Source organism: Amphibalanus amphitrite, unplaced genomic scaffold (genome assembly GCF_019059575.1).
Source record: "Amphibalanus amphitrite isolate SeventyFive unplaced genomic scaffold, NRLGWU_Aamphi_draft 000136F_arrow, whole genome shotgun sequence".
NCBI lineage: Eukaryota > Metazoa > Arthropoda > Thecostraca > Balanomorpha > Balanidae > Amphibalanus > Amphibalanus amphitrite.
Genome location: NW_024881631.1, coordinates 486,660 through 508,067, shown reverse-complemented (window position 1 = coordinate 508,067; position 21,408 = coordinate 486,660). Strand labels below are relative to the sequence as shown.

Here is a 21,408-nt window from a genome sequence, read left to right as displayed (position 1 = left end):
GGATGTTTACCATTTTGCGCATAATATGGTAGCGCAATTGAAATACATAAGAGACGCTCTTGTTTCATGTAATGACTAGTGTGATGTTAGCGATTTTTTCTCGCTGATTTTTGAATTTCTTTGGCATTTCTTTGGTATTTTGATTTGTATGGCCATTGCATTGAATGTTTTTAGTATTGTGTGTTCGCGCGTTGAGACGATAGAGTATGCAAATATTATCCGGTTATCATTTATCCCAGATATATTAGCGTAGAATGAGAAGTTTTTGGTTCATGCGATGAGCAGGCTCTCACTCTGTATTGATTTTTGAGCAAGGAAACTTCCATGCCAATGCAGTAATTCACATTTTCTCTGTAAGCTGCTAATGTACCTTTTGTGTAATTTGCTGCTTCTCACTTCATCAAAATTTTCTTTTCATTTTTATGATCTGGTCTGCTTCATGGAAAAGCTGGCATATCAGACCGAACAGCATCCGTTCAAAGACTCAGTGGGATGGACTTTGTCCAGCTTTGATTGGTATCCTCTGCTCATCCTAATTGTTCCATTTACCTGCCAGGGATAGCACTGTTGGATGTCAGTAAGGTTCGGGGCCTATACAGCAAGTTCTGCTTCAGGCTGAGTGTGAGTCATTCTTTCTATCCAAAGATTCTAGCCATTTTTCTGGAAAGGCATTATTTCACAATCACAGATCATAACTCATTATTTTCCAGGAATAACTCAGAACATGAATCAAGTTAACTGAAAATATTGTACAGTTTTCTATCAACAGCTAACAATTACTGCACCATGGATACTGATCAAATTAATTCACTTGAGAATGCTGGCCAAGAAGAAATAGAGAAACTGCTTCAATCACTTGCTACACAGGTATGTGAAACAAGAAGGAATAAGGATTTTAAGTGTTCTTCAGCTGCACTGCACAGATTGATGTGAATCCAAGGAGTCTCTTTTGGTTTCATTGCACCCACCCTCTCATGCTTAAATTGGTCACCAGTTGTCTATTCTCCGGGATCTTGGTCACTAGGACAAGTCAAGCACAAGTGGAAGCACTGGCAAGTGGCAGCCACTGGGCCCGGCAATCAGCCAGTTGGCTGTGCAATGTCACATTGCACGGCCAACTGGCTGATTGCCCAGTGGCTGCCATAGAAACCAGAATACATATGATGCAAGGATGTTCAGGCATATTAGATAAGCTTTATGTCGCTTAACTTCTTGACAGGGGGTTCAAGGCAGGAAATCAGTCTCTTTTTGGCCAATAAAGTTTTGAGCTGTATTTAGCTATCTGAATAGCCAGCAGCCACCTCAGACTGCCTGCATACAGCCTGAGCTTGGTTGGGGTGTAACCCCCCATGGGGGATTTCGGACTGACTTACACAAAGCTGTTGCCACAGTCTGCTCTGACCCTCTCACCACCCTGCCTTGCCTGCAGCTGGGGACCTGTATGACGTTTCCTGAGCTGTCGGCCGCCGGCCGGCGCGAGCGCGTGTGGCGCGCGCTGTTCCGGTGGCTCGAGTCGGAGGAGACGGCGTCGTCCGTGCAGACCGCTGCGCTGGCGCTCCTCAGGATTCTCACGTTAGTAAACGACCGAAGTGTGTTTTACGGTGAATGTCGAATGGAGAACATTGTGTTGCGATACGTTTGCCCCGATCTGTATCAATGCTTTGACGTGCGATGACATCGGTCCCGTCCTCTGACCGACGGTCTGTCTCCGCTGAACTCCGTTTCGTCCGCTGACCTCTGTCCCGTCCGCTGACCTCTGTCCCGTCCGCTGACCTCTGTCCCGTCCGCTGACCTCCGTCCTGTCCACTGACCTCCGATGACCTCCTTTTCGTCCGCTGATCTCCGCCGTCTGTTGACCTCAGTCCCGTCCGCTGTACTTCATCCGGCCTGTTGACCTCCGTCTCGTTATCATTTTAAGCCGAGACGAGAACGGTTTGGACCGGGTGGTGACGTCACGCCCCGTTTTCAGCCGGGATGAGGACGGCCTGGACCGGGTGGTGACGTCAGAGCGGGTGGACCGACTGATCGCCCTGGCCGGCCTTCAGACCCAGGAGTGCATGGAACAAAAGCCCGACAACAACCCCGACTACAAAGGTGAGATTCTGTGGTCGAGTACACCGCACTCTTGCAGCCTACCGCGCAGAGGGACAGCTAACTACCACTCTACAGGCCACAGGGGGAGGGTCTGATAGTGCGCTCTTGTCTCGGTTGCCTGATTTATTTCCTTTTCTATTTCCTCTGACCGTGTGCTGGTTCCCGTGCTGACTCTCCTACTCCCCCGCCTCGCTCTGTGGCCGGCAGTGATCGAGGAGGCGGCCAAGTGCATGTGTAACCTGTGCCGCCAAAGCGGCGCGGCGCGCCGACTGGCCGCCGCCAGCGCCGCCTGCCTGCAGGGCCTGACGCTGCGGCTGCGCGCCTTCCGCGAGCCGGAGCTCACCCACGGCGTCAAACTGTACTCGCTCAAACTGCTGTTCCTGCTCTCCACGCTGTGTCCAGAAATACGGTGAGTCGGACCGGCAAACAGACTCGGCCCACAGTCCGGTCATAACATTTCGACGCCCGGTCCGCTCACGGCACCCGCATACCCGGTCCGACGAACAGACTTGGCCGCTGGTCCACTCCAGTGTGCAGGCCTTACATCGATGGACAGAATAGAACACTGCAATTAAATTGTGCATGGTACGAAGATTCTCCTAATTGTTTTCCTCCCACAATATTTGACGGCGCCGTCCCTCCGACAGGCTGCCGCTGGTGCACGACCACCACGGCCTGACGTACATGACCGAGGTGCTGGATATGCTGCTCAGCACCAGCCTGGCCAGCGCCGCCCCGGACGACGAGAGGGTCAGTGAGACAGTGACGTTCGGAGGGAGGGAATAGAGTGGGTCAGTGGCGCGGGGAGGGAGGGGATAGAGTGGGTCAGTGGCGCGGGGAGGGAGGGGTTAGAGAGAGCAGATCGGTGGCACGGGAATGAAGGGTAGGTCGAGGGAGGGAATGGCAGTTGACTTGTGGAAGGACAGGAGTATAATTTAATCAGAAAATGTTTGTTTTTATATTTTGGTGCCTTTTTTTGTCGCTGTCTGGTGTATGCTAAGACTCTAGCTTCTGCGGCGAGTATCGGTTGACCGATGTTTCTTTGTGTGTGTCAGGCGCGCGGCGTGGAGCTGGCCTCGGAGATTCTGAAGGTGGTCTACAGCGTCACCCACTCGCTGGCGTCTCCGGACGAGGAGGACGAGGGACACCTGATGAGGCTCACAGAGGTGCTGCGAGAGTACCTGGTGCTGTCCAACACCACCGAGGACCTCACCAAGTGAGTGATTGGTGCAGTGCTGCCCGACACCAGGGAAGAGGATCACTAGGAATGTCTTATGACTAGTAATATCACCTGTGCCGCATGTCCCGATCAGCAGTGTGATTAGATTCCTCTGACCCCGGCGCCCCAGTTTCCCCCAGGGCCTAGTTACGTGGTACTAAATACTAATCCCTGCCCGCCCCCCCCCCCCAGTTTCGTGGTGCAGGTTCTGACCACGGTGCCGTCCAACTGTTACCCGGCGCTGCTGGTGCCCGAGGCGCCGGGCGCGCGGCCAGACTCCGGGGACGATACGGCCGCCCTGGACACGGTACTTCACCTGCTCGGAGTCAAACTGCAACAGGTGCGTCAAGGGGACGGAGTGGTGTACGGCAAAACCACGGGACACAGCGGGGGGTGATGGTTTGGTGTGATGAATAATAGTTGCCTGGGAAAAACGCACTGTTTGGGTGTTTCACATTTATATGCCATTATCATTGCGTTTCCTTGATTCAGCACGAGCAAGAACAAGGTAATAATAAGAGATTTATGCGTTTTGACGGCATTCATTTGTTTTGTAAAGGCTTGTTTTTCTTGTCTGTCCGTCCTATCAGCCCACGCTAGGTGTCTGAGCATGGCGACACCCGACTGACGCAGCCGTGTATATCCATGTGTCCTCAGACGCAGAATCTGCCGGCCAGCTGCCAGCGGGAGCAGCTGACGCCCATCCTGGCCATGATGTCCTACTCCAGCAAGGCGTGCCGCGCCATCCGTCGGTACTTCCGGGCACAGGTACGGCATAATCAGCCCAGATACGGTACCTCAGCGACCAGCTATAGTACTTCCTGGTACAGGTACACTCGGGGGCAGATTGATGTTCCACAACTCTTTATCCACCGGGTTCCTATGGCTCAGCATTGGCAGCAGCCGCCTGGTACCGGTAGACTGTGCCGCTTCACTTACTTGTCAAGCGGCACAGCCTACCCACCTGTATGACACCGGTCTGGGTCGGTGGCTGGAAGGCGATGTGGGCCGCCTGTGACGTCAGCGCAGCGGTGAGGGCCGAGCCCGGAGGCATGGCTCGGGTCGGCGCGGCGCGGCGTCTGGCGAGGGCTGGGGAGTGAGGTGGGGTAGGAGCACGGACCATCGCGCGGCTGAGCGAGTGTAGTTAACTTTCGCGTCTCAAGGCGCCAATTATTCTACCTAACAATTGTGCTAAAGCAGTTGTTAAAATGTCCTATCCCGAAGACAGCGCCTATCATCATACTTGCCATGCACATTACGACACACTTAAACGTGACATTGGGACAGCCGATAGAATTTATATCACACGTGCATCGAGTTGCGGAGCTACATTGTTTTTAACAGATATGTATTAAGGCCTTGATTGCGCTCATTGGTGTCTATTATTTCGCACATCAATCGTCCAGAGACGTGGGAACTGGGGTTTTTGGATAGCGCGGCGTCCCAACTCTTATGTTCCTCTAATGTGTGGTCGCAGCCACCAATAGCAAACCGTTCCATCTAGGAACAAATAAGTCGCGCACCTGGGACGGTTCGAACCGGGTTTCTCCAACCGGTCACCCCACGACGCTAGCGTGTATCCACTGAGCTGCCGAAACCAGCGACCACCCGCCGCGGTCAAACGCGATCAAATGTCACAATACTGTCATTGGCGGTCAGCGGGTGAATGTCATTTTGTTTTGTGCGGACGAGGATCATTCTCAGTAGCTCAGTGGATGAACGCTCGTGTCGTGAATTGGCCGGTGGGAGAAGCCCGGTTCGAACCCCCCTGGGTGGCCGACTTTTTGGCTCCTAGTTGGAATGGTTTGCTATTGGAGGTTGCGAACACATATTAGAGCAACAGTAATAATCGCTTTAAATTGGAGCGTTGGCTGCGGCACTACTCATAACCCCCAGTTCCCACGTCTCTGGACGATTGCCGTGCGAAACAATAGACACCAATCTGCTCAATCAAGGCCTTAATACTAATATAGCTCCGCACCTCGATGCACGAGTGACAATTGACATAAGTTCTATCGGCTGTCCCATTGCCACGCTTAAGTGTGTCGTAATGTGCATTGCAAGTATGATGATAGGCGCTGTCTTGGGGATAGGACATTTTAACAACTGCTTTAGCACAATTGTTAGGTAGAATAATTGGCGCCTTGAGATGCGAAAGTTAACTACACTCGCTCAGCCACGCGATGTCCGTGCTCCCACCCCACCTCACTCCCCAGTCCTCGCCAGACGCCGCGCCGCGCCGACCCGAGCCATGCCTCCGGGCTCGGCCCTCACCGCTGCGCTGACGTCACAGGCGGCCCACATCGCCTTCCAGCCACCGACCCAGACCGGTGTCATACAGGTGGGTAGGCTGTGCCGCTTGACAAGTAAGTGAAGCGGCACAGTCTACCGGTACCAGGCGGCTGCTGCCAATGCTGAGCCATAGGAACCCGGTGGATAAAGAGTTGTGGAACATCAATCTGCCCCCGAGTGTACGATATGGTGATGGAAGATGGCGAATCACACCACTTCCGAGGCGACGTGGAACCAATGCCAAACCCACCGCGTAAGCTGGCTCTGAATATGTATCATGTCGACGAATGCGGCAGCCTGCCGGGCCGGCCGCCGCTCCGTCTGACCGATACACTCCCTCTGTGTCGCGCAGATCCTGCCGCCGAGGCGGGACGTGCTGACGCGTCCCGAGGAGGGCTCCTCGCTGCGCAGTCAGCTCATCCGGCTCATGACCTCTCCCGTCTCCGAGGTCAAGGTTCTGGCGGCCCACCTGCTCTTCGTGCTCTGCAAGGAGGATGGTGAGAGGCAGATATGCGACAAGCCGCGCAGCTGACTGCTCTCGCCTGCCCGCCGCGTGTTACACCAGCTATCGCCAACGATTGCTGACATCTTGCGCGTCTAGTTATTAGCAGAAATGAAGGAAGACAGTATTGACTTTTGGACATGTCATTTCAAGCCCAGTATGAAGTGTGGTTGGACTTAAACTCATTTATACCCATTATTATATCTGCAGCTTATCGTAATACATCAGTCGCATAGTGCTCATCGTGCTGAAAAAAAAAACAACAAAAGGAAACTCATTACTCTCATGTGCACACTGTGACCCTTGTTCTCCCTGTGCCTCCAGTGGGCCGGTTTGTGAAGTACACGGGCTACGGTAACGCGGCGGGCCTGCTGGCGGCAAGAGGTCTGATGCTCGGGGGGCCGCGGCCGGCCGGCTACTCGTCCGACTCTGACTCCGATACGGAGGAGTACGTCCGCTACCAGGACAGGTGAGTCATTACTCCAACACGGAGGAGTACGTCCGCTACCAGGACAGGTGAGTCGGGACTCCGACACGGAGGAGTACGTCCGCTACCAGGACAGGTGAGTCGGGACTCCGACACGGTACATGGACAGGTGAGTCATTACTCCGACACGGAGGAGTACGTCCGCTACCAGGACAGGTGAGTCGGGACTCAGATATTGCGCCAGGACAGGTGAGTCAGGACTCCGACACGGTACCGGACACTCAACTGGTGAGTCAGGACTCCGACACAGTATCGGACGCTGGTGAGTCGTGACTACGACATAGGGAGCGGCGAATCGTATAATATTGCGATTTAATTTCATTTACGGACGCAATCAGCGAGTGAGATCGAAGACGCTCATCGCTTTATTTCTTAGAGCCATTGAAAAGCCAGTCTTTCCAATGTTATTGATTGCCAAGTACGCTCGACCACCGTTTCGTAACCTTGCGGCCTGTAATATCGCATACGCTGGTTGGTCCTGACTCACCTACACAAGACATATTGATATCCCCTTGTATGTCTGCGACATGCCACTTACCTCCTCCCCCCCTTCCCCGCCGGTTCAACCCATGTCCCCGTGTCCGTCTCGTGTAACGTGTGCCACTCTGCCGCCGGTTCGACCCGTGTCCGTCTCGTGTAACGTGTGCCACTCTGCCGCCGGTTCGACCCATGTCCCCGTGTCCGTCTCGTGTAACGTGTGCCACTCCGCCGCCAGCATGGACCCGGTGACGGGCCGAGTGGAGCCGCCCCGGCCCGACCCGATGGCCGGCTACTCGGAGGAGCGTAAGATACACGAGGCTGAGAAACTGGTGACGCTCATCAACCAGTCCATCGAGTGAGTACCGGTAGGAGAGTTTGTTCGGGAATTTTCCGGATCACGAGATCAACGGACCGACATTCATTCTGCTTATGAGAGCTTGATAATTTGTATTTAATGATTTTATATGCTATATGATTTATGTTATAGTAAGGTTTCGGCTAAGTTCCATGCGTTTTCATGGCATGGATTTCATTGGCTGCGCCGTAAATTGGTAGAGAGCCGGAACAATAACATGCGGTAAGGAGGGAGATTGGTCACGGGCCAGGTTTGTTGTGTTGTAACGCGCCATGGCTAACCCGGCGCTCTCTGTGCGGCAGTAACGGTCTGATCCAGCCGTGTCGTGTCGGCGCCGACGGAAAGCCGCACCCCATCTCGCACGTGCTGGAGCTGCAGGAGGGCGCCGCCGCGGCCGCCACCGGCTCCTCGGCCGGAGCGGCGCGGCCTCAGACAGACAGTGACAGCGAGTAGCCGCGGCGGGCGGCGCACCCTCTGTGAGACCGGCCGGCCGCCGCCGCGGACCGGATAGACAATCGGACGGAGCTGCGGCGACCTGCCGCCCACCGTGCACACCTTGCCGGCTCGGCGTCCGCCTCCCGCCCCGTGGAACTGCGGTGTGCGCGTATCGCGAGCACGTGTAGCAGCGTGTAGGGACCGGACACCTCTGGTGGTCAGGTGTCTAGTGATTCGGCTGGGACGCTCACGGCACGGTCCACGCCAGACTGACGCTATGTCCACTGGGCCGGGTGCTAGGTGTGGCTGATAGCCTGCTGCTACGTGTGTGATGGATGAACCTTTGGCGACTGCCCGGACATTCGGCGACTGCCGCGACTGCCAGTGGAGCCGCCGAACCGCGGGGTGGCTCAGACGCGGCCGCCAGCACCGTCCCGGACCGATGGCACAGCTCACCTGGCTGCAGCTGCACTCTCCCGCCCGTCACCCTGCCAGACCCCTTCGCTTTCTTCGTGCGGCTTCGTACGGCGCTGCGGGCGGGCACAGTGGCTGCCCCGACTGAGCAGGAATGTATAGACTTCCCCGAGAGCGGACGGCCGTCGCTTTGAGACGGCAGGCGAAACCCCTGACTTGAGGGAGGTCGGTCACTGCCCTCTGTATATGATCTCTGGAATGGTATGGCCATGAATACGTGTAGCGGTATATCGGCGTGCATTGTGTTTATTAGCAATTTTACGTGTTTGTGTTGCATTAATCGTGTATTTGTATGTGTTTTACTATAGCCGTATGTGTCGCGCGGGTGCTATTACGGGTGTAGACTCCAGTGTCCCGGGAGGTGACCGGGACGCCGCGGGGACCCTCCGGTCCCGCCGGGTGCCGGGTTACTGCCCGCGGTAGCTGCTGCGATTGGAACGGAGGATGGCTCGGTGGCAGTCGATTGGACCTGTCGGTGCGGACTGCGGAGTCGTGTGGCACCGGCTACTCGACCTGGCTCCGTGCTTCCCACTACCGGCTTTTTACCCGCCACGGGCGGTATGTGATGCGTAATAATAAATAAACGGCCACGTATAGCCGGGGTGTGTTAAAAAATAGCTGTTAGCTACGTTCCGTGACTGACGCGGATGGACATGCGGTGAGTTTCCTTACCACATATCAGCCGGTGAATCCCCAGTGCAATTACAGATCATCTGAAGGCTACAAAACGTCGCCAACAATTATTATCCATTACCCAGGCCAGCATAAGTATATATTGACACTAACCGAAGATCCATCCGCGCACAATATTGCTTGGCTCTTATTGAGTGTTCTAAGAAACGTAAAACGCTAATCGTTGATTGGTAGACAGTCAACACGCGTTCAGCGCAATCGTAAAACGACGAATAGGATGTCAGTATTTTACGCTGCCAACGGAACTTTCTTTTCGGCGCATCTGTTTCAAACGTTGCTAAACAGAATTTGGGGTAACCCCACGTGGAGGGCTGGTTTGTGTTTACAATAGGGAAAAAATAGATGGTCAAGGTGTGACTGTGGTTAGGACGTGTTAAATCACGGTTGTATTGTGAAATGTCTGAAGATCTGAAAGAGTTAGAATGGCTGTCTAGTTAAAGGTTTGATATACATTTATTTCAATTTTCACATGATCTCAATCTGAGGTGCATCGCGGAATTCCTTGCCATTAATTAAAGGCCATTGTGAATTTTCATATTTGCCTCAAGTTCCCACAACAACTGATCAACTATGGGTGAAGATGACTTCCCAGACAGCAAGAAACGGCATACTAAAAGAGCTGCCGGTGAGTGGACTAGGTACTGTTTAGTCATTGTGATTGCGACTTCATGACTTTGAAAGCGTCTTGCAGCTATGGTATGGCACTTTCAGCTGAACGTATCAGCATATTTCTTGAAATGCTCTTTCAAAGTGTGTGTGAAAATTTTTGAAGACATTTTTTTTAAGACAGGGCGTTTAAGTTTTGAGAAGCTTCCTGCATTTAATTCTCAAATATTAATAAATATTTTGTGGTTTCTTGCAGCCTCGCTTGTGCACAACACCTCACCCACACACAACAGCTTGCCTGCACCCAGCAACTTTAATATCAGTGCCAAATTGTAGTATGCTGCACAACTTAAAAAACTGGCCACAACTTCCATGATCCAGCAGTCCATGTCGCTTGGACTATACCTCTAGTCTTCACTTTGTTTGTACCCCTACAGGCCGCAAAGCAGACAAGAAGAAGCAGAAGGAGCAGCACCAGCAGGAGCTGACAGCCAAGCAGCGCAACCCGAAGGCATTCGCCTTTCGATCTGCAGTTTCAGCTGCTCGCACCCTCCGACGGTATGTGCAAGGATTGAGCATTGATATGCTTTAACCTTAGCATTAAAAGACACACATTAGGAATGTGGATTGCTCTTAAATGTAAATACAATTCAAAATAATGCTATACGAGGCCTGAGCGATTTTGATTATTCAAATTTATCTGTGGGTACTTATAAGCCAGTGCTGTTTGTATTATTTTCAATTTTATTCATGACGAGCATAAATTTTCTGTAGTGGTCACTTTTCTCATGGCTTTTTGTGATTCTCTGACCTGCATGGGACACATTTATAATCTTTTTGGTGGACCTTCTTTCGGGCATCTGTGTGGTACACTGCTCCCATTACAACCTCCTGACTCGGCTGTGTTCCCGGCCCACTTACAGCTCTCAGGACATCAAGGAGCGGAAGACTCACATCCCGGTGATCGACCGGACGCCGCTCGAGCCGCCGCCAATCGTCATCGGCGTGGTCGGACCGCCCAAGGTCGGCAAGTCCACGCTCGTCCAGTGCCTCATCAAAAACTTCACCCGCAAGACACTGACCAACATCCAGGGACCGGTCACCATCGTTTCAGGTCAGAGTCAGTTGTGCTCTCTGCTGAGCTGGTAGACACATCGTGTCCTAAATTGCTGTTTTCACCTGCCTGTAGATTTTGGTTTGTGATTTTTTATCGTGGATAATGGATCGAAACAGAAACATATGTTTGATAAGGATGGAGACGCCAAAACGACCTTACTGACCAAAACGACCAGATGTCATACAAGTTCAGCCAATGTACTGCTTTTTTTTTGTCCTCCAGCCAAGAAGCGTCGACTGACGTTCATAGAATGCAACAACGACATCAACTGCATGATCGACCTGGCCAAGGTGGTGGACCTGGTGCTGCTGCTAGTGGACGCTTCGTTCGGCTTCGAAATGGAGACGTTCGAGTTCCTCAACATCTGCCAGGTGCGAGACCGAATAAAATTAACGTTCGGGCACTCCGTGCTCGCGAAACAAGTGCATGACATACAACATACAAGTACGGAATGCGTGGTGCTGAGCTGCGCTCAATGAATGAATGAATGAGATCATCCGTTCATTCACTCAATCATTCATTCATACATTCATTCATGTGTTTTGGAAACGTTCGTGACACGGTGGCTGACCTATTCCTTTTCGTATGCCGTTTTCAGGTGCACGGTTTTCCCCGTGTCATGTGGCTGGTGACTGACCTATTCCTATTTCCTTCCCATATGCCGTTTTCAGGTGCACGGTTTTCCCCGCGTCATGGGCTGGTGGCTGACCTATTCCTTCCCATATGCCGTTTTCAGGTGCACGGTTTTCCCCGCGTCATGGGCTGCTGACTGACCTATTCCTTTTCGTATGCCGTTTTCAGGTGCACGGTTTTCCCCGCGTCATGGGCGTCCTTACCCACCTTGACATGTTCAAAGACGTGAAGAAGATGCGGAAGACGAAGAAGACGCTCAAGCACCGCTTCTGGACCGACGTTTACCCGGGAGCGAAGCTGTTCTATCTCTCAGGTAAGAGCGCGCTGACTATTAGCTTCACGCAACGTGCATCGTTTTTTTTTTTTTGTTACTAGATACATTCTTTTCTTGCCGCTTTGGTAGGAAACAACACTAGCTCAGAACTACAATTATGAGAGGCAATTTAGTATCGTGGACCCAGCTACACGTCGATATGGGACAGGATGACGAGTGTCTTTGTTCTGCGTGTTTTGTGACTGACGTTATTTCACGGTGCTAAGAGTGACGCTGCTCGGTACGCTGCCAGGTATGGTGCACGGCGACTACCAGAGAATGGAGGTCCACAACCTGGGACGCTTCATCTCCGTCATGAAGTTTCGGCCGCTGACCTGGAAACAGGCGCATCCCTACATCCTAGGTACGTCTTCCGAGGCGGAGAGAGAGTCCGTGAGAGAGATCCGCTGACTTATCCAGGTCTCACTTCATCTGCAGTTGTCGTTTCTCGATGTATCTGAGCTGCGTATGATCCTGCTCGGCATCCCGTGTTACCCCGCTGGCTGACCCGTCACGCTGTGTTCCGTCGTCAGCTGACCGGATGGAGGACCTCACCCCTGCCGAGGAGGTGCGGCAGAACCCAAAGTGTGACCGCCGCATCAGTCTGTACGGCTACGTGCGCGGCGTGCCGCTCAAGCCAGACGCGCCCATCCACATACCCGGTACGTGAAATGTGTGATGACATTGGATAGCCTGGCGGCGGGTGGGCATTGCAGCTCGATTTACCATCGTCCTCGAGCTGCCGTATAACGCATTGCCCCTAAAATGAAGCGTTCCTCCGCTGACCAGCCTCCCTGCGGGACGGGTTCTCCTCCCCCAGGTGCCGGCGATTTCCGTGTGGCGGCGCTGGACTTCCTGCCCGACCCGTGCCCGCTGCCCGAGCGCTCCACAAAGTCGCGCCGCTCGCTCACCGAGCGAGACAAGAGCATGTACGCGCCCATGTCGGGCGTGGGAGGCATAGTCTACGACAAGGACGCCGTTTACATCGAGCTCGGAGGCAGCCACTCGCACTCCAAAAAGGTAGGGCGACGCCGGAATCGGAGAGCACCGTCATGAGATGTGAATTAGATGGTTGTAGTGAAAAATTCGCCACGTATGTTTTTACTGTCGTTCTTTTGCATGTTGATAAGTGAACTGGTCTGGCCGGCGACTGCCGTTCCCCCTGTGCTTGGTCCGTCATGAACCGGTGCGCCGTCCCCTCTTCAGCCGCCGGCGGACGTCTCGGCTGACCCTGCCGGCGCCGGGGCTGACGGCCGGGAGGAACACGAGGACGAGGAGGAGGACGAGGACAAGCAGCTGGTCAGCTCGCTGATGACGTCACAGCACACCATCGATCAGAAGATGGAGGAGGCGCAGCTGCGGCTGTTCTCCGGCCAGCAGCCCATCTCATCGCAGGACGCCGCCATGTGAGTAACCAGGGGATGTGGGAGGGGGGGGGGGGGGGCAGCTGCAGCTGTTCTCCGGGCAGCAGCCCATCTCATCGCAGGATGCCGCCATGTGAGTAACCAGGGTGACTGTTACATAAGGCGCAGCTGCAGCTGTTCTCCGGCCAGCAGCCCATCTCGTCACAGGACGCCGCCATGTGAGTAACCAGGGTGACAGGGGCGGATCCAGAAAATCTCCAAGGGAGGGGCCATTAGAAACCAGGAGGCCCCCCCCATAATCCCACCTGTTGGAGGCCCCATCTTCCCACTTGTTGCCCCCCCCCCCAAAAAAAAACTGCGTCTATTGAGCTTATCTAGCTGTTCAGGCAACATCTCAACATCTGTGCAGGCTTGGAGGCCCCCTGTGCAGGTTAGGAGGCCCTGTAAAAGTGGTCATCTCTGTGAGTATAAGAGACCTCCAAGTTATGAAAAGCTTTACCAATCTTCTAACAAAGAAGTCTTCTCAGCTAGTCTTCTAAGAAATAACTAAGTGGGTAGGTTAAAAAAAAAACTCATCGGATTTCGGCCACTTTATTTTCAGGAGGCCCCCTTTTCAGCTTTTCAACTTTTTAACTTTTTATTTTATTTTTGAAAAAAAAATCGGCCAAGGGGGGGGGGGCATGGCCCCCATGGCCCCCCCCCCTTGTATCCGCGCCTGGTGACTGTTACATAAGGCGCAGCTGCAGCTGTTCTCCGGCCAGCAGCCCATCTCATCGCAGGATGCCGCCATGTGAGTAACCAGGGTGACTGTTACATAAGGCGCAGCTGCAGCTGTTCTCCGGCCAGCAGCCCATCTCGTCACAGGACGCCGCCATGTGAGTAACCAGGGGGAATTCTTCTCAAGTGGGGCAGCTTTGTTTAGGAAGTTCCCGACTCCAGTGCCAGATGTGGCTACTGCTATTATTAGTTTCGCCGCTAACTCCCTATCCGTCTGTCTCTGGCCAGGAAACTACATTACGAGACTGTCTCAGAGAACGACGGTCGTAAGCGGCGGCGGGTCCTCTTTGACGACGCCGAGGACGGCCAGGAGGACGGCGAGGAGGGAGAGGAAGGTGCCGAGGAGGACGGAGAGAGCGCAGAGGAGGACGGAGGGGAGAGTGATAAGGACGAAGGAGAGAGCGAGGAGGACGGAGAGGACGAGGACGGTGACGTGTCGATGGAGGAGGACGCAGAGGAGGCAGAGTCGAGTCTCCTCTCTGTGCCGGCCCGCTCCTCCGCCGGACGTTCCTCCGCCGGCCGGGAGGACTCTGAGGAGGACAGTGACGAGGAGTCTGAGGACGAGGAGGCCGCGCCGCTGAAACCCACGGCGCCCGTACCGCGGCAGAACGCCCGCCAGCTGCACCGACTCATCTACGGCGCCGGTGAGTGACGGCCGACGGGGCCAGAGTGCGGCTCAACGGATGTAGCAGATGTGCCCCTTTGTAATGAGTAGCTTCTCTGACTTCTCTCTGACCTCCACCTGATTCTTGTATGATGGCTAGTTGCCCCCTAGCCGACCCCTGTCTGACCTGTCCGCCCTGAAACCGGGCTCTCTGAACCCTGTCTGGCCTATCTGAGCTCTCACTGATCTCTATCTGACCGCCATTTGTTCCCTATCTAACCCCTCTGACCCTTATTTGACTCTCTCTGGCCCTTTTCTGCCTCAGAGCCCGGCTCGTCTGACGGCGCGGAGCCGGAGGGTGACACCGAGGACCAGGAGGTGGGCGGTCTGTTCCGAGTGGTGCGGGCTGAACAGCGGGACCGCAGCGGCCGGGACGAGGTGGACCGCACGCTGCCGGCGGCCGGCGCCGCCAACCTGCGAGACTGGACCACGGAGGAGGTGAGCTGCCGGGGCGAACGATGGGAGCGGTAGACAATCGGCCGGGAGATAACAGTGTTCAGAATGTTCGTGTTCAGTATGTTCATGTTCAGTACCTATGTTCATGTCCTCGCTGCCCACTGTCCTCGGCTGTCCCCTACAGAATGTCTTTAAAATATTCTACACTTTCAATATCTCTACAGACCGTATAGCCGCTAACCGTCTAGTCTCTTCTCACAGGGCCGGGGCTGTATCGCCGACTGTTTCGTCACCGGGGAGTGGAAGGAGAGCGAGAACTCACCGTATAATTGTTACTGTAATACATATTAGGTCGTTCAATAAGTAACGAACAATCGGTCATAACTTCTTTATTTCTTTATTTAACACTTTAAAACTTTCACAGATTATAGATCAAATGTTTCTGAATGTAGCCTTTGCCTCAAACCAGTCGCCGCCCGCCTGCACACACTTCTCCCAGCGTTCCGGCCAACGCCGGAATTCCGCCCGGAAAAACGCGTTTTCCGTCTTTTTCACCCAGTTCTTGACAGCGCACCTGACTTCAGCGTCGGTCTCGAAGTGTTCACCACGGAGGCCATCCTTCAGGGGACCAAAGAGGTGAAAATCTGAAGGAGCCAGGTTCGGACTGTAGGGCGGCTGGGACATGATATTCAGCCCTGGCTCGCGATCTCCTCGCGTGTGGCGTGAGACATGTGCGGACGAGCGTTGTCATGGTGTCATCCTGGTGGGCTTTCTTGAACCTGGGCGGACTATGGACAGCGGGCCGCTACATCACAGTCCTGCAGGAGACTGAGAAAAGCAATCCTGAAGAAGAGGCGCGGCTCGGATGTCAACATCACCATACACCATGACAACGCCCGACCGCACGGCACTTGTCTCACGTCACGCGCGAGGAGATCGCGTGACAGGGCTGAATATCATGCCCCAGCCGCCCTACAGTCCGGACCTGGCTCCTTCAGATTTTCACCTCTTTGGTCCCCTAAAGGATGGCCTCCATGGTGAACACTTCGAGACCGACGCTGAAGTCATGTGCGTTGTCATGAACTGGGTGAAAAAGACGGAAAACACGTTTTTCCGGGCGGAATTCCGGCGTTGGCCGGAACGCTGGGAGAAGTGTGTGCAGGCGGGCGGCGACTGGTTTGAGGCATAGGCTGCATTCAGAAATGTCTGATCTATAATCTGTGAAAGTTTGAAAGTGTTAAATAAAGAAATAAAGAAGTTATGACCGATTGTCGTTACTTATTGAACGACCTAATATAACTGTCTCTGTATGCTCAGGGCCGGGGCTGTATCGCCGACTGTTTCGTCACCGGGGAGTGGAAGGAGAGTGAGAACGCCTCCACGCTGCTGGCCATGGACGACGACGGCCTGGACTCTGACGAGCTGGACGGCGACTTTGAGGACATGGAGACGGGCGAGAAGCACCAGGGCACCGCCGGCGCCGCCGCCGAGGCAGAGGACGGGGAGGGGGAGGAGGGAGACGACGAGATGCCCGTTCACAAAGGTGAGGAGTGTGAACTGGGGTAGGGCGCGCTGAATGCGTGGGTGTGGTGTGACGTATGGTTTGCTGTGTCAGTTTGGTAGTTCAATATCTGCTTGCGTTAAATTAATCGAGATTTCCTCTTTAGTCTTTACTCTCAATATGAAGTGTGCACTTTTGTCATATTGCGACGTATGAATAGTGCACACACTGTGTTCTGCTCTTTTTGTTGTGTTGTTACTGGAAACCACTGTTGCTCGCTGCAGAAAAGGAACAGCTGACACGGAAGCAGATCATCGAGAAGAAGAAGAAGCTGAAGGCCATGTTTGACGCCGAGTATGACGACAAGGAGGGCTCCAGTTTCTATGACGACCTCAAACGGGACCTCGACCAGCAGGCTCAGGTGCGTACACTTCAGAGTACAGGCTTAGCACGTACGAGGAGTAAGAATAGCTACTGTAGTAGTGGACAACTTTCGTGTAGTTTGAATTATTTTTGGTGAGAAGGTTTCAACTACAAGTGGCTCTCCCATTGAACTGGCTTGGATCCGTCAGCTGATGTTGCCTAGATACAGGCAGGCTGTTTTCGAAAACGCTTTCTAGTGCCTTCTACCGCTGCCATTCAGAGACTCCGTTGAACACTGCGCTCGTCCCTCTCCGCAGCTGAACCGGAGCGAGTTTGACGGTGTGGAGGACGAGCTGCGTGTCCAGTTCGAGGGCTACCGGCCCGGTATGTACGTCCGACTGGAGGTGGCCGCCGTGCCGTGCGAGCTGGTCGCCCATTTCGACCCGACCTACCCGCTGATCGTGGGCGGCCTCACCACCGGCGAGGAGAACATCGGATACGTGCAGGTACGGAAACTCAGTGCACTGCTGCACTGAGTGTTGGGAGACGCATAGACTACTCGTATGTGTGGCTTTATCGTCTATCTGTTTTCCCCGTCTCCCAAATTTTCTCTTGTTGGTACTTTCTATATTTTCCTCTCTTATTTGCCTTTGTCTGTTTTTGTCTGCGTTTTGCTCACTCACCTCTGGCCCCCTGCCACGGCTCCAATGTGTTTGTTTGTTTATGTGTTATACATATCCACATCAGCTGACGTGTGCCCCGTTTGTTGGCAGGCGCGGATAAAGCGACACCGCTGGTACGGCCGTACGCTGAAGACTCGTGACCCGCTGATCGTGTCTTTGGGCTGGCGCCGCTTCCAGACGCTGCCGCTGTACTCGATACAGGACCACAACGGACGAAACAGGTCGGTCTCAGAGACTGAGAGGTGATAATCCTTGATTAAGAATCCCGATGGCCAAAGTTGCAGGCCTGTATCCGTCCCTGAGCAATGTCCCAAAATTTGTCGATTTGGGTGAGAAACGGCATCCAAGTGAAATTCATTTTCCACTCTCACCACCAATTTTTAGGAACAATTTTCCACTCCCAACCAAGAAAACCTAGATTTTTTACCTACCTATAGAAAGAGCAGTTGTGTGCAGGATGGCCAGTTTAGCATCAAGCATCCTAATTCCTACACCTTAGAATAAAATGCATGCTTTTTGTCGTTTTTCACTCTTTTTGGATCTAATTGCGAGTAAATTTGTAATTAATATTTTGTAATTAATTTTGGAACCTTTTGCATTTCGCAATCATTGAACATAAGGTTATATTTGAAAACATATATACTTTTTGGATCTAATCGAATCAGCAGTTTTTCGCTCTCTCCCCTCTTTTTGGTGGGTAATTTTCCCTCTTACGCCCAAGATAAAACTCAATTTTGGGACACTGTCCCTGAGAGCTACAAAGTAGCCTGTGTTTCAAAAGTGAAACAGCCGAAATATTTTTTGCTATCTGTGTTATGGCTCTTTCCGTTAATTTTTGCCGCTACGTGTCCTTGTGCCGTTTACGTAATTAAGTAGAAAATATTATATCGGACTATTTTGCCCGACCTGACCCCTCACGCGCCGCCCGTCCGTCGCCGTCAGGCTGCTCAAGTACACGCCGGACCACCTGCACTGCACGGCGCACTTCTGGGGCCCGGTGACGCCGCAGGGCACCGGGCTGCTGGCCCTCCAGAGCGTCAGCGCCGCCACGGCGGCCTTCCGCGTGGCCGCCACCGGTACCGTGCTGGACCTCGACAAGTCCGCACAGGTGGTGAAGAAACTCAAACTGGTCGGCACGCCGCACAAGGTCATGAAGAAGACTGCTTTCATTCAGGTGAGCGGCAGTCAGGGACAGACTAAGTGGGGGAGGGGATGAAGATTTTGATACTTTACAGAGTTGTGTCATAGTGGGTGGCTACTGGCTAGGTGGTTTGCTAGAGGGCTTTGGAAACGATTGCAGTTAATATTGGTGCTGCCAGCACGTATAATTTTTGATTCATCGTTGTTTTTTATACTTCCTTAAAAAATTACATCGTTTGGCTCGCTGTGTCACAGGACTGACCGTTTTGTCCCGTTCTCAGGGTATGTTTACGTCCACGCTGGAGGCGGCCAAGTTTGAGGGCGCGCTGTGCCGCACCGTCTCCGGGGTGCGCGGACAGCTCAAGAAGGCGCTGACGGCCAAGCCGGCCGGCCTGGTGCGCGCCACCTTCGAGGACCACATCAAGATGAGTGACGTGGTGTTCGTGCGCACGTGGTACCCGATGGAGGTGGCGCGCCTGTACGCGCCCGTCACCTCGCTGCTGCTGCCGCCGGCAGAGAAGGCCCGCTGGCAGGGCATGAAGACGGTGGGACAGCTGAAACGGGAGCGCGGCATTCGGGTGGAGCCCAACCCCGACCAGCTGTACACGGTCAGTATCCCGACCCGTGTCACACCAAATCAATCGATCCAACTGTCCGTACATAGCACTCAGCTGATTGCCCGTGCTATGTAGGAATGCTGCCAACGGCATATGCCGCCACCGACTCTTGATGATCCAGCGACCAGAGGTATCGTTAGCCAATGTCGATGGAGCATCATGGCCATGTCTTCATCGTAAAGTACCTTATGTTACCCTACGCGAAAAACGTACTTTTGGGATTCGATAGCATCCATCACCACAAGCAGTGTATGCCGTCGACTCGCTAAATGTGTTGCCTGCAATAGTATTGTGAGCCAAATGGTACCACGAGGGATACTGGACTGGTACTACCGCTTCTGTACCCTGCCGTTTGACGAGTCCCCGTCCCCTCTGACCGCTCCCGGCCCGTCTCCGCAGCCTGTGGAGCGGAAGGCGCGCCAGCCGCGGCCGCTGAAGGTGCCGGCCGCCCTGCAGCGGCAGCTTCCGTACGCCGAGCGGGCCAAACTGGGCGCCACAGAAGGCAACACTCTGGGCGGGCCGAGCCAGCCGAGGGAGCGGGTCGCCGTGGTGCTGCAGCCCAGAGAACAGAAGGTAAGCAGCCGACACAGCACAGACAGTTTTCAGATACCGCACCAGGGCCTCGTTTCATAAAGCGAGTCCGTAACTTACGGCGGTTTTTGATCTTGTATTGCAAGCGCATGTGAAGCGATGACGATAGTTTGAATCGTTGAATTTATTTAGCTTGCAAGCAAGAACAGAGGAGAGAAGGGAAATAAATTTATCATTTCACATGCGCTTGCAATACAAGTCCAAAAACCGGCGTAAGTTACGGACTCGCTTTATGAAACGAGTCCCAGGTCACCTCGCATTGATCATTTTGCAACACGGCCACTTTGTGATCTGTTATGGCTGCAGTCTGTCGTCTGTGCCGGGCTGCACAAATGATTGTGGCGTGGTCGCTTCACTGGCGTTAATTAACGTTCGCCGTGGCTGTTTTTGTTGTGTTATCAAAGCGTTCCATTAGTTGTGCGTGCATCTGTAGTCTGCCTCAGCTGTCAGTCACTGAGTCCTTCGTACGGGATTATCCAATGGCCGGGCCGCTATCTGTTTTTGCCTGTTCAGCGGTTATTTCGGTTCGGAGGCCAAACAATCGGCCAGAGCGCATGCACGTGTTTACTCCATGTGTGTGTGTGTTTGGCCTCTGCCCTCCCCGCGACTCTCGACCTTGCCGACCTGTGACGACTCGCTGACCTTTGTGACCCGCTTACCCTCTGACCTGCGATTCCCCCTCTGACTTGCGATTACCCCTCTGACCTGCAATTTCTCCCTCCCCTCCGCAGGTGATGAAGATGCTGAACACGCTGCGGGCCACCTACGACGTACAGCAGCAGAAGCGGCGCGGACTGGCGCAGGACCGAGCCAAGAAGATGGTCGAAAAACGAAAGGAGGACATCGAGCGCTTCGAGAAGCGCCAGAAGCGAGTCCGGAAACACGTCTACAAGATGCTGGCTCTGAACGCCGGCGGCGGGAAGCGTGGGGGAGGAGGCGGTGGCGGCGGCGGCGGTGCGGGACGGTAGCGGCGACCGGCTGCTGCAGAGGACAGATTCCGCCACACCAGGTGCTGTCTGCTCTGACACAGAGTTATACGGGCGGGGGGCTAGCTATTGTATTGTTGATGTGTTTTGTAATACATGTGCCTGACTGTATAGCACTGGCTTTGTAGATTAGTGTTGGCTTACTTTTTTATCCTAGCGACTCTGTCTGCTTGCTGTTCAAGATTCACCTTTAAGTTATGACAGTCGGACTGCAATAAGTGTTACAACTATTCGCTTCTGCTTCTCCGGGTCAGTTGAGGCTGATACGACTACGGCCGTCACACAGCCTTCACAATGTGCTGTGAAGGCTGTCCCGGGGTCCAGTCAGGGTCACGCCGGGTCGGTCCGGGCCGACCCGGTCGCCGCTCCAGCTCCTGGAGCCAGGGCCGTGGCGGGGCGGGGCGCGACCTCGGCCGGCCACCGGTCGTGACCACTCTCGGCACGCGGCGTCCCGTGTGAGTGCGCGCCGCTTTCCGCCTGTCAGGCGTTCCGCGCCGACCGGCCGGCCGCCCGCTGCTGCCGGCTGACCTCAGCTAGTTATCGGCGCAGTTATCCGCCTGTCTGACGGAATTATGTGATTTGGTATACGTTCAGTTCGGTCGGCTCATGCTTCGCAGTCTCCGTGG

General features: G+C 54.1%; 2 protein-coding genes across 4 annotated transcripts; both read left to right on the top strand.

Annotated features, from left to right (window-relative positions):
* The first annotated feature begins 73 nt into the window (after positions 1 to 73).
* LOC122382284 (synembryn-A-like) lies at positions 74 to 8,934 on the top strand. 3 transcript variants are annotated; one of them, XM_043367432.1, is made up of 13 exons: positions 74 to 134; positions 711 to 867; positions 1,430 to 1,572; positions 1,970 to 2,094; positions 2,302 to 2,503; positions 2,742 to 2,844; positions 3,150 to 3,310; positions 3,506 to 3,653; positions 3,971 to 4,081; positions 5,958 to 6,102; positions 6,432 to 6,576; positions 7,310 to 7,429; positions 7,732 to 8,934. In XM_043367432.1, exons 2-13 carry the CDS (start codon positions 787 to 789, stop codon positions 7,880 to 7,882), a joined length of 1,635 nt encoding a protein of 544 aa, XP_043223367.1. In that variant the 5' UTR covers positions 74 to 134; positions 711 to 786; the 3' UTR covers positions 7,883 to 8,934. The 3 variants fall into 3 exon arrangements, with proteins under 3 accessions (XP_043223367.1, XP_043223368.1, XP_043223366.1); XM_043367433.1 differs by lacking the exon at positions 74 to 134 and adding an exon at positions 153 to 166; XM_043367431.1 differs by lacking the exon at positions 74 to 134 and adding an exon at positions 172 to 204.
* A 361-nt stretch (positions 8,935 to 9,295) lies between these two features.
* LOC122382283 (ribosome biogenesis protein BMS1 homolog) lies at positions 9,296 to 20,893 on the top strand. Its single transcript, XM_043367428.1, has 19 exons — positions 9,296 to 9,656; positions 10,075 to 10,195; positions 10,561 to 10,751; positions 10,977 to 11,125; positions 11,556 to 11,700; positions 11,954 to 12,064; positions 12,234 to 12,362; positions 12,521 to 12,720; positions 12,907 to 13,106; positions 14,070 to 14,485; positions 14,771 to 14,943; positions 16,219 to 16,444; positions 16,687 to 16,823; positions 17,083 to 17,271; positions 17,539 to 17,669; positions 18,391 to 18,622; positions 18,870 to 19,196; positions 19,605 to 19,778; positions 20,528 to 20,893. Exons 1-19 carry the CDS (start codon positions 9,602 to 9,604, stop codon positions 20,762 to 20,764), a joined length of 3,543 nt encoding a protein of 1,180 aa, XP_043223363.1. The 5' UTR covers positions 9,296 to 9,601; the 3' UTR covers positions 20,765 to 20,893.
* Positions 20,894 to 21,408: the final 515 nt, after the last annotated feature.